At 35.8% G+C, this 13,321-nt stretch overlaps 1 protein-coding gene across 1 annotated transcript in view; it reads right to left on the bottom strand.

The window, feature by feature from the left end:
* Positions 1-1,580: 1,580 nt before the first annotated feature.
* Positions 1,581-13,321, bottom strand: part of LOC107084034 (ephrin-A3-like) — a 124,347-nt gene continuing 112,606 nt past the window's right edge. The window contains exon 5 of the mRNA XM_015373670.1: positions 1,581-4,341. Within this exon, the coding sequence (XP_015229156.1) occupies positions 4,223-4,341 (119 nt within the window). The 3' untranslated portion in view covers positions 1,581-4,222. The remainder of the gene's footprint in view (positions 4,342-13,321) is intronic.

Raw genomic sequence — 13,321 nt, forward strand, 5'->3', positions numbered from 1 at the left:
GTGAAGGTGCAACGTTTACAGGGCCTAAAGAGGTGTTCATATTGTACTTGGTTAAACTCCATCAGATGGATAAAAAATATTTCTTAACATTCATTTTAATGTCTAGCCAGATTCCTGGTTTGGATTAGTTTCTGTCTTTGATAGGAAACATACTAGTTCGTGAATATTCTTTAATATAATTCAATTCCTTCAATGCACTGGCTGCATGCTAAGGGTAATTATCCTGTTTGAATGTGAATATCCTGCCCAGGTTTAAACCTGTTAGAGTATCCAAGTGTTCTTCCAGGATTGCCCTGAATTATGCTTATTTTGATAGTTTTCCAGTCCCTGAGAAAATGGCACCACTATTTTTAAAGTCGGATAAGTGTTTCTCTGGGCAATGTGCAGATAGCTCCCCACCATCCACGTTTTTATTGGGGCAGACCAGCTTCTTCCACAGGTTTCATGTATCCAAATTTAAAAATGGGACCTATTATGACTCCCTTTCAATGCTGTCTTTTGTCTTGCCATAATTCAATAAGGCTATGCATAATTTAAATTACACACAGGACTCAATCTACTGTACCAAGCAGATGACTTGGGGAGTAATTATTTTTTACTGGCTTTTATTCATAGGAATAAGAAGAAAGACAACCAAAAACAGACACCCCACTTTTATCCTTCTCCCTCCGCTTTGCAGTTATGGACTACTTTTTATTAGCCCATCACATAAAATCCCATTAAGGTCTCTATTTTTTGGGATTTTATCTGTATAAGTTGATATAAATACTTTAGAAAAGCACAGTACATTTCATGGCATGTTTAAAGATTGTTATTTTGACCTTTTAGGGTTTTTGCAAACCTTTGCTTACCTTGTGCTGATCTTGCTGGGGAAGTCTGGAAGAAGGTTTGAAAGTTTGCTTTAGTGATGACTTATGACAACGTTTTTTAGAGATTTTTTTTTTACATGTTCTAAGATTGCTAATCGGCTAAATATGTTTCACCAAAATTGCTGATCTTGACCTGTATGCTCCAGACAAGTAAAGGGTCAAAGCTCCTGCTTCAATAAAGGTTGTGGTACCTTGTGTCGATCAGTTAACCAAGACTCTAAATCTGCAAACCAAAAATAAATGATCAGAATCAGTTACAGACAAGTCGACTTCACTTTCAGGTAAATTTTTTGGGATTGATTTAAATAGAAAAACAGACTAAAACAAGTTTGCAAAAAAGATTTTAATCATCATTGTTTTGATCATTCTTGGTTTAATTTACAGTTTATTCATTCAGGTCAAACGTAAACACGTCTTGTGGTTGTCTTCAGTAAAAGTAAATGCTTTTGTCGACGTCCCAGCCCCCCCTGTGTAACATAAACTAACATGACTAAAAAGCACATTCTCTCTCATACACGCTTGCATATTCAGATCCTACAAATGACTCCGCAAACTGGTGCGAATTTCCTAAATGCCACGTACTTTAAAAGCGCGGACAAACACGTTCCACTTACATACATCTCCTCATTTACTCCCACACAACTAAAAAAAAAAAAAAAACAAAGAAAAAAACACACTGTAGCTTTAATAAAAGCTTGTTTAATGAAAAAAAAAAAAAAAAGCAGAACAAAACGCTCCCGCATTTAAACACTCATACACATTCAAGTACCCTGCATGTATTTTCAAATGTACACTATAATGCAGGATCCAACGACACAAGCTCTTTCTGTGCATCCCCAGTTGGTTTATGACATGCTGCTCAGCAACATCATTAGTTGCTTCTTTTTACATGAGGCTGGGCTTATTGAGTGTATGCACTGACTTAATAGCCGATAGCTTTCTGTTCGTGACTGGCTAAATTACATCTATTTGTCTAAACAGGCAAAATACCGCAGTACAAATTCAACATTTTTAAAACAAAAAAGATAAAAAATGGCACTGTAGCTTATTGAGCAAAGGCCTAAGAATGCACATTAATAAATTATGTAGATAAATACAATTTAAAGTCAAAATAAAAGCATTTGAAAAGTAAATAAATAAAAAAAAGCACAACGTTTTCATTGGATTAAGGTTTTCCTATGCAGTATAAAAGAACTTCTTATAAGTTTCACATTCACACATTTTATTTATCTTTTGTTCTTTTTAATGGTGTCATTGTTAATTTTAGACACAGAGGAGTAGGCTAGGTTGCCCCTCGGAGATGATACATCAGCACATCTTTAGAAATAAGAAATATTGTGAATATTTCGTATTTCTAAAATCAAATTTTTTACTGTATAAGCTTGGAATTGTTACTTGAAATATTAAGTTAAAGACTGGAATCTGATAAAGAGTCAGTATAGGGAGCTAGAGATTAGGGGGGAGTGGAAGGAGCCCTTCCGACCTAAAAGACTTGGAACTTTTAACCAAAGCGAAACACCTATGGAAACCAGAAGAAAGGGCATCAACATTTACAAGGGTTTGATTGCTGTGCCTAGTATCTTATTACAAACCTGTTAATCATTTTGAAGGGTATTAAATCACCATTATCATTATTATTAGTAGCAGCAGTATCAATAATAACTAAATAATGAATAAAAGGGTCAGTTCAAGTTTTACCAGCTTTTGAAACGGTTTCATCAGTTGAATAACTATTTTTATTGATGGAAACCATGTGATTCAGCTTGGGATATTATCACACTCTAGCTTCCCTTCATAGACTGAGATTCAAGTTAGGAAACTGAATTGGCTTCTCCATCATAATTTTATCATTAGTCAAAAGTGTTAGAAATAAAGACTTCCTCTAAATCTCCCTGGGGTGTGATTCATTTGGGTCTTCACAGTAATTAGGTTTGGATTATATTTCACCTTGCTTTTTTTCAATTGAAGTTTTTAAAAGTTCTGGACTTGCACTCAATTGATTTTCTACCTGTTGTAACCTTATGTTAATGCCTAGCAATAGCAGGCCATGTTCCACACAGCTTTACCTTAAAATCTTGAAACAGAACTTTCTTATTTAATTTTTGTTCTTCCAAAAATGCCTCTCACAACATGGTGAACAATCTGTATGCTCATACTGGGTCTATTGTTCTATGACTACAGATTTATACTCTAAGCATAATTTTTCCTCAGGGACGTGCCAAACTTTGGTGACTGCATGAGGCTGTCTCCTTGGTAACTGGGACTGGTTCAATGGCTATCAGCCCTGATTGGCCGGGAGCCCCTGAAGTGGAAATGAGGGGAAAAAAACAGGTAATCTGGGAGTGAAAAGAGGGCAAGTTGCTGCTGACAGTTTCTGAACAATTGCGAATTAGGGGGGTTTCTGAACAACCGTGCTGATTGCTGTGAGGAGACCTTTTTCTTTTTTTTTCCCTTTTGTAAAGATTTGACATCTGGAACTTTTCTTAGTCGATTGCTGGAGGTAAATGCAGCGGAACAAAACACACGTCTGTGCCACATCTACTAAATCTAAGTGCCATCAAATTACTAGTCCAGGGTCTGTATTTTTCTCGGGTTGTTACAGTGCGAAGGCAGGAAATGCAGACAAAAGACTAGTTCTGAGGGGCACTCGGCTCCCTTCGAAGAAAAGCAGGCTTTGTATCTGTGCCTATCACAAAGCCAGAGCTTTTTTGATGTCTGAAGAAAATTGATTACTGAAAAGCCCGTGGATATTCTTATAAAGTCTCCCCCTTTCCTCCGGGCTTTTATCACCAGCAGCTACCACACACCAGTATGAAAACATTCTACAATGTCCAGGACAATGACAGTCGTTTTGATTACTCACTAATCATATAAAGGCCTTGTTACAGTTTCTAGTCCATCTTGTCTTTTTTTTTTTTTTTTACTACATCAAAGTTCGATTGATGCGGCGAAGCCTTAAAAAAATCCACTGCAGAGTTTAAAGTTGCCATCTTCTTCAAAGCTAACACAAAAACCTTGCTTTCATCATCCAATTAGGGAGAAGCTTCAAATTTTCTGTTCTGTTTTCTCTTCCATGCTACAAAACAACTCTCATCTGTGTCCAATGAGAGCAGCACAAAAATCTGGATTCTGAGTAGTGGTTCTAATCTCCAGGTGGTCACCACTCCCACATGAAAGGTGTAAATACGACAGCAAAAAAAAGGCCTCACTTCTTTTTGCTTTGTCTTTAAATTGGATCCGTTGTACATATTCTTCATTTGTTTAATTTAGCTTTCACATCTTCTCGAAAAAAAACTTTAAGGGATACAAAGCCCTATGGACAAGGTGGTCCAACAAGCTCCTGAGTACGGTCGCTAGGACAACAGGATGGCCGACACGATCATGGTCCCCACGGTGAGGAGAAGGCGGTCACGAGACGGGCTGCTGCCACTCACGCTCTTCTCCAGCTTGGGGACTTCAGGGTTGAATTCATCTGGAGAGGAGAAACACAGATAATCAGTAATGGTAAAGAAAAAAAATTATTCATCAATCTAGAAGCGCTGAGTGATGCATGCTAAGTAGGCTTTAACATATGAGGGGAAAGAAGCATGAAGCAATTATCAGCAAACTGCCAATTATCATCCGCTACATATGGCCTTCCCTGTGGGAGAGTAAATTAAAAAAACAAAGTCGTTTCTGATGTGTGTTTTTTTTTTTTTATGTTACTTTTTCAGGGTAATGGTGTTTTTTGTCCTCTAGGGATTTCAATCAAACCAAATTACTATGGCCTTAGCATTGATTTGATGGAACAGAACATTAGCTTGAGGGGAAAGACAGAGAAAGAGCTTGGGGAACACATTTAGGAATATTCAGTAAAAGTGGATTACAGGCTCATTATGTTCATTCCCTAATGCTTTTCATTATCTCTACAATATAAGGCAAGCAAACAAGCCTGAGCAAATTAACTTATTAGAGGTTGTTAGATAAACCAGAGCTAACTGCTACTCAAAGATTTGAAAAATCACATGTCCTACAAATGCAAACTAATATCGTACTGCGTTCATGGTAACATTAATAATAGTAATTGAACATCATTGATCTCACAATGAAGAAATTCACTTCTGTATTTTAATCCATCCCCTTGGGGAGCAGTGGGCTTCCACTGTGCGGCGCTGGGGGAGCAATCAGAGGTTCTGCTCAGGGACCCAGAGTGCAGGCTCTGGGGATCGAAGCGGGTACTTGCAACCTTCTCAGAGCACAAACGCACTATCTAGTTATACAAACCTATTTGCCCCATTATAGTTACCATGTGTTTCTCCTTTCTGTCACAGTATTGAATCGAGTGGCAAAAAATAATGTCACAGGTACCCTAAGTAAACACAAAACGCAGTTTATACCTCGGGATTTTTTGGTTTTTGAGGAAAAGAGATATTCAAACAGTGGCTTGGTCACAGTCTGGACTTCAATCTGTAACTTTGGCGTAACCTTTATTAAACCCGCTCATACATATATAATTCTTTTCCTAACATTCCTGTATATTCTGTATAATCTGTGCATGTAGCTCCCATATTCATATTTATATTTATACACAACTTTTTACAGTCCCTAACTATTAGTTTTTGCTTGTACATAAACCTGTAATAATATTTATATCCTGTATAGCACTTCTGGATAGATGCAAACCACATTTCGTTGTTTTGTACTTGTGACAGTGCAATGGCAATAAAGTTTAATTCTATTCTATTCTATTAAGAAAAACTTTATTAATCCTCCAAGGAAAATCCAGTATGTTAAATCAGATAAGGAATAGAAAGTAGAAAGTTAGAAAATAATTAAAAATCCAAAATGTACCTAAAAAATGAATGTGCAGGAAGTTTTCATAAGGACACAAATAAACCTTGTTAATTAAAGGCCTCCTGAAAGGACTAGAGGTGTAAAGGATTTATATGGTGAGCCAAAAAGATGAATACAAAGACTTTATGGCAGTTAAGTGCATAAGTCTGTATTTTTTTAATTCTAAAAATGTGCAAACATTTGTATGGCAAAAGCAAATCCTCAAAGAAGATGCAAAGTGATTTGCGTTTGCAATTCAACGGTGTGCTCAAAACCTTTGTTGTTTGTATGCCTGCATGTATAAACACAGATTATAATATAATATCCAAACCTTGCACATTTTTTGGGTAGAGGAAATGCAAACAAAGATTTCCCACGTACAAACCGATTCTCAATTCAAATGCAGCTGCAGTTTTTCTCACTGTGGATTTGCAGGTACAAACTTGTGCACAAATATTTCTGTGGTCGTTGCTACTACAAAGGAGGCACTGATACGATGACAGCAGGTGAGGACAGACTTCAACCATCAAAAATAATGATAGTAGAATTATATAAACAATGAGAAAACATCTACACAGACCAGTATAATGTATTTCAGCCAAAATGAAAAAAAAAGACTGAAATCAAAAATAAAGCCCAAACAACCGGAATACGAAAATAACTAAATGATCAATATATCCTGATGAACATGCACAGCACTTTCTTTTATCTATACAGTTAATTTTGATAGCCAGGAGAAATATTGCAATAATATTGTATCATCACCCAAGTATCGTGCCAAGTATTGTATCAGGTTGATCCAGTGTGTATCAGGTAAAGCTGCTGCAGACAAGACCTGGCAAGGATAAATCCACTTACCAGGCAGCCAATGTGAAGTGCACTTTAAATCATATGAAGTGCTATTGTCATTATTTTTATTGTCGTTATTATTTAAACAATACCGTAATTGCCATCGTATCCTCTAACTACATGACTTGGAACCTCATCTTTCTGTTACTGCCTCTCTCAAACTGTCGCTATCATTTTGCTTACGGTATTTTAATTGGGGTACAACCAAACCAGTCTGCACGTTTTAACATAGATCAACAACAACACACCCACTTAATGCATGCACAAAGAAAAAAATCATATGTAATTTAGTGTCCCTTCATCTTTGAAGATGATGCCCATCATGTGTACTGTTGTGTATTATCAGCATATGGTTAGAAATGATGGTTAGATCTCCATAAGGTAGATCTACATTTTAAATGTAAATGGCTTGAAATCAGAACCCTGATGAGCCCCACATTTGATCTTTAACTTTCCAGAAGTTTCCTTGCAAAATCACACAAACAAACATTAGATAACAGTGATGAGGACAGCCTAACTCAACAAAAACAAAGTCTAAAAGATGAAATACAACAACAGCAATACTGGTATCAATAGATCTATATAAAATCATAGAAAAGAATCCAAGCAGTCAGATTAAAGATTTTACATGCAAACTGTGATATAACCATTGTGCCTTTGTCAAACATAAATCCTCTATGTTCAGGGATTAGAAAAAGAATTCCTTGTATAGACAAATAGCCTACATTATAATCCCATCGTCACCTTTGACATAAACTGTCTGCGTTACAGGGAATTATGAGCACAGTACGTTAGATAAGATTATCCTTTGAGTGTTTATATAACATTATGTGATGTAAGTAAAGGTTTAAAGCTGTGTAGAAAAGCTTTTAATTTTATAGTGTTCCAAATGTTTTATTTAGAAAATTGTGCATATAAAAATGTTGAACGAATAAACAGAAATGAACAAAACAATCTCATATACTATGTTAATTTTACATTAGATTAATTTGTTTCACCGTTTTTGCTCTGACAAACTGTTTGTCAATGTCTGTCAGACTAAAGAAATGTGATCAATAATCTGACTGCCTCATAACAGTAAGTAAAAATGATTATTTTTTTTGTTATTCATGTGACCCTGCCTAACTATAAGTTACTTGTTACAGTTAGTTATTGTCTAAACCTTTAATCAACTTGAACTTAAACAGTTTGTTTTCATATGACATGACACAGAGAAGGATTTAGTTATCATAATTGAAAAATGAGTCTAATATATGTTTAAATCCAACAAAATGAGGAAGATATTAAGAGAACTTAAAAATAATCAAAGCTCAACTTTATAAAACCAAAGCAAATGTAGCAGCTGAAATTGTACCGTCTTCATAGCAAGACTAGATCCACCTACATACATTGGGTGAAAAACTTTGGAACTCAGCATTAGATTGGTATGATTGTTTGTATTACAACAGATATGGAAATTCCTGTGTTTAGAAATATCACAAATGATTATTATTAATAATGAAAACTAAGCTTTTATTTTGACATCCAGAGTTGACACTTTATTTTGATGACCACTTTAATGCATGTTGTATTAAGGAGGAAGCTGTTTCCTTTTCTGTTATTTCTATTGATGACTTGATTTATTACAGACCGTATAACAAACAGTTTTCTAATGAGTTGGATGAAAAACATATGCAGTGCCACATTGTCATTTTGTTTGACCGGGGCTAAAGGATTCTTTGTTCATTGTTAATGCAAAGCCAATGCTTTGTTATGGAAGGGGTGCTTTATTTAATACAATGTCACCTGAACTACAATTTACCTGTTTTTGTCTGTTTTGTAAAGTATTTTACTGTGTGTGGGACGACAGCAAATTGATTCACAACAGCATAACATATCCACGCAGATCAATTCTACAAAAGATGCATTTTATGTGAAACGGTACATCCTATACAGTGTTAATATGGCAACAACTCTGTATTGTTGAAAGAAGAATACACATTTGGTCACTACACACTGGTATTGGGTAAATTCAACACTAACCAGTGTTCAGAGATGGGAAGTAACAAAGTACAAATACTTCCTTACTGTACTCAAGTAGATTTTTCTGATATTTTTACTTTACTACTTATTTTTATGGCGACTTTTTACTTCTACTCCTTACATTTTTACACAAATATCTGTACTTTCTACTCCTTACATTTTAAAAAATTGGCTCGTTACTTTAGTTATGAATGAATGGAGTTACCGTTATTATTTTTCACGTCATCAATACCAAATTCAATCTAATTGGATGGGAATCTACGTTGCATTTGACGCACCACTACAAGATGAATCGACAGATTCAGCGGTATTCATTCGCGGCAAATCATTGCAGCTTGGTGGCGGTGGCGTTAGCATAGTAGTATGGACGACGAGGTGATTGAAAATGAACACAACGGAGATCTAGTCCTATTGGCAGACATCCATTTAAAATGTAGGCAACGGCATGAAAAAAGTGGTTTCTACTTTTACTTTTATACTTTAAGTAAATTTACAAGCCTGTACTTTGTTACTTTTACTTGAGTAAAAAAGTTTAATCAGTACTTCCACTTTTACCAGAGTATTTTTTAACACAAGTATCTGTACTTTTACTAAAGTAGGAAAGTGAGTACTTTTGCCATCTCTGCCAGTGTTGACTAGTGTTAAATGTTAACTAATTAGAGAGTTGCTGGAACTCTGCCCTAGTGTTACATATTAAGCACTTTCAAAAGTGTAGTTTTAACTCGATTTAGCACTTGCAGAGCTAAAGTATTGGCTCTGCAGGTGTTAAATTAGCACTGCTGATTTTCCGGTGTATCAACAGGAGTTGTCCAATGCTAGAGTCTTATCTATGGTAGCATCACAAATGTGAACATGTGGAAATTCCTGAAGTCTGTGATTGGTTCCGAAATGCTGTCGGAAGATCGCTTTATGTGATATACTTTATGTGGTACCTATGCAAAATAAAAAAAAATAAAAATATTGCAACCGAATCGTTTTTTAATCATGGTAATCAAAGGTATTGTGAAATTAAATTGTAATTTACTAGTCCACAGTATAATTCAGTTAAATTCAAACACATTCTATTGATTCCAAAGGGAACTTAAGTATTTATCGTAACTCAGTTATTAGTTGTTTTTTAATAATTTTTTTTAAAGTCAATAACTGTAGGCAGGAAAGCTCTTCTGTAGAGGTCTGTCTTGCAGCAGATCTGAAAAAGCCTTTGGCTGGAGACACTGAAGAGGATGCTCAGGGTTGTAAATTTTCTTTTTTTTGGAGCTTCAGAAAACCTTTGTACTGCGCTAGAAAAAGAGCTTTACAAAATATTGACAGTTTGCCAATGACTGTGACGTGAATCATGTGTTTCAAAAAACAGTTATTTCTTGTGATTTTCTTTTAATTCAATACATTAAATTTGTTTCGTTAAACAATTTGTCTGTATGACATTATGCCACGAATTTGTGAAATGATTTCTCACACTTTTTACCAGAGGTACCACTGCCTTTGGATGAACATGCTGAAAACAGCTGTTGGGTTTGAAAGACCATGGTGCCATAGAAGTCTGTTGGGGTGCATTATCATGGTTTGGGACCTTCTTAATTGACAGGGAAGCTGGTTAGGTCTGAAGGGCAGCTGATAAAAGATAATTAAAGGGCAACAAATTCTGAAAGAGGCCTTTTTGAGACATGCAGGTAAATTTTCCTGCAGGAGAATGATTCCCAAACATACAGCCAGCAAGACCATTAAGTATAAATCAGAGCGTTCATGTTTACCTTTATATAAACAAGTTCATACAGCAACATCTATGTGGTTTCTTGCATGAATTAACTTTTACAGAGTTGTTTACAGGCTCTTTACTTGGACAAACCACAAAGTAAACACATCATCTAAACCCTTTATTTTTCAAGAAATCTTGTTATTGAAGAACCAAGTGGGGGATGCTGAATGCCTAAGGCTGCTGCAACCAGAGGTCTTCCGTATGATACCTGTCTTCACGGCTCAAATTTAGGACCCAGGAATCAATTTCCGGGTGCATTCCTGCAGCCCAACAGAACAACAGGAGGCATGCAGAACAGCTCCTGTATCCACAGAACAACACCCAAGGCGTTTTCCAGTGAGATAAGAAACATTGGCTCTGGACTGTCAATAAGTAGGAGAGGTTGTCTGGGCTGATAAATCTCCCTGCCAGTGACACCGCGGTGATGGCAGATTTACAGAGAGCCATAAACAGCATGAGGCAACTCTGTATCTGCATCTGGATAGGAATAACATCCACAATATCTATGAGAGCAAACTGCTTTCAATTATTCAAAGCTTATTTACGGCCATAAAGTAGGGTCAAAATATTCAGCCATTGTCTCTCTAAGGATGACAATGATGGAGCTGTTTATCCTAAACAGACTTTCAGAATGACTGAGTACCTGGTCAACGCATTGCTTAGACAGCAGTCTATTTCTTTTATTGTTATTGCAACCTATGATACTCAGACACTTTTATTTATTCAGCTCAAAGGCCACATGTCTATTGTTTGGATGTTACAAAAACAGAGTGAGCACAACAGCTTTAGCTCTTCTGGTCACAGAGTTCACAGGAAAAGGATACAGACCTCTTCTGGGTTCAACATTTCTTCACACATTTTCAAACATTCCACACAAAGGAAGCCAGCAGTGTTAAAAGACACATTACAAAACACACCATGCAACAGAGAGATACTGCAAAAGAAAATTACTGCAATCACAGAAATTAGAAGCAAAAGGGAAAATGCTGCAAATACCAACAGGTTAAGTAAGCGACAGCTGCATTTTTTACTTTGCATTTAGTTTTGTTGGTTTTAGGCTCCTGCTGTAATCAATTTATTTGATTACTGCATTTTTTCTTTTGCAGCAATTTCCTGTTTGCTTTTTTGGGGGTTTTGAAGTTTGCTTCATTTATATATTTGCAATTGTTTTGAAGCGTAATTGCTTGATATTTTTTTATTTGTTTCACCTACTGGCCACCAAATTGAAATGATTGATAATAAAATTCAAAATAAAAGATAATTTGAAGGAAAAAACAAAATGCTGTTAAAAAATGTGTACGTGAACTTTGCGCTATTACTTATAACAGAACTTGTGGGATTTCTTGATAATAGAGGTGAGATGCAATAACACTGAATCCAAAGTTACAGTATATATTAAAGACTTAACATAGGGGAAGTTATGCTTTTACAATGACTGATTTCAAAAGTTTATTTTCCTTTAAGTTTTGAGAACATTTTTTTTATAAACTGAATATCTTATTTACTCTGGTTATCTGTGTTTTATAAAAAAAAAAGATTTTTTTAGGATTTAAATGTGAAAAAAAGGAAAACTCTATAAGAACACTGCAGATGATTAATCCCATGATAAGGACTCACTATTGCTGTAGTGATTCTTTTCTCTAAATGGTCAGCAATAACACACTGCTGCTATTTATAAATACTGTCCTAAACAAGCTGAGAGAATTGAGCTGCAGAGAGTAAAATAGCAAATCCAATTATTTCATAGTTCATCAATCATTTCAGTGGGTTGAGTCTTGCAGTGGACCCAGCAACATTAATTGCAGAGATGTGGAAATTCTTTTTTAATAGGGCAAGAACAGCAAGCAATTTAGACAAGATGACGGGCGGCAAACAAACAGTAGCCTTGTTCCTTAAAGTGATTTGTAAGCGATGCTCTCATGCACACTGCAAAATGGTACCAGTTTCTCGACAAACAACTGATTAAGTGTGATGAATGCTTACAGCGGAGAGTCTGAGTGCTATTTAATTGTCTCCCCTTACTTTTCTCTTGCAGGTTATTTGGGCTGACTGTGAATTTTATTTAAAGAGGACGTGTTTACATGGTTTTGTTAGTTTTCCCCCTTTTCCTCACATGCTTTTTACAGAGTTTTCTACATGATGATTTTTGCAAACCTAAAAGAAAACTACACTATATTTTCACCATGCTGCAATAGTTAGTTTCAACTTTTTATACAGCTCAAGGCAAACTATTTCCACTGGTGCAATCCAAGTTTTATGTGTCAGTAGCCTATACCCTCAGCTACATACAGTACCATGTATCTAGTAAATCTAATATGTTTCTAATAAAGTTGGTGACAAAACAGAACTGTGGAGAGTAGAAAAATAGATGACAACGCTTTAGCTGCAGGCAGAGGGCAGAGTAACTTGAGGTCACAGGTGGAGATTTTTACCAACCTGGACACAACGATTCAACAAACAGGTTTTTCATTTGAGATATTCAATATGAGTATAAAATATATTTACAGTTTTAGATATTGAAGGTTTTTGAATATTTTCATATGAGTAACTTGTATTTGTGTCATAAAATCTATTTAGTATGATGAGGGCACATTATGTTAATCAGTTTTAACTAAAAACTACAAAAACTTTCATTCAATTTTATTGTCATACAAAAACACTTATCTTTTCCTATCAACTACAAAGTCCTATTTCTACTGAATACTATACATTTTCAGGGTTTCTCCCCGTTTCATGCATCATAACCCGGCCAACAGGTGGAACTGGGCCCCATATCGATTTACTCAGACTTGATTGGTGAACCCGGGTAAAAAACAGGCTGTTTTTTTTACTTACTAAATTTTACCCATTATAGTGCAACCATTTTAGCACCTTATGAAGGTCTCAGTGCAAGATAATAAAAAAAATCAAGGACTCAGATGGGTCCTTCTTTTCACCCAGATCTGGTTTGCATGAGATCTCTAGTGCAGGGGCCACCAACTTTTTTAAGGCCGAGGGCTACTCCATGGGTACT

Source organism: Cyprinodon variegatus, unplaced genomic scaffold (genome assembly GCF_000732505.1).
Source record: "Cyprinodon variegatus isolate N-32 unplaced genomic scaffold, C_variegatus-1.0 Scaffold91, whole genome shotgun sequence".
Taxonomy (NCBI): domain Eukaryota; kingdom Metazoa; phylum Chordata; class Actinopteri; order Cyprinodontiformes; family Cyprinodontidae; genus Cyprinodon; species Cyprinodon variegatus.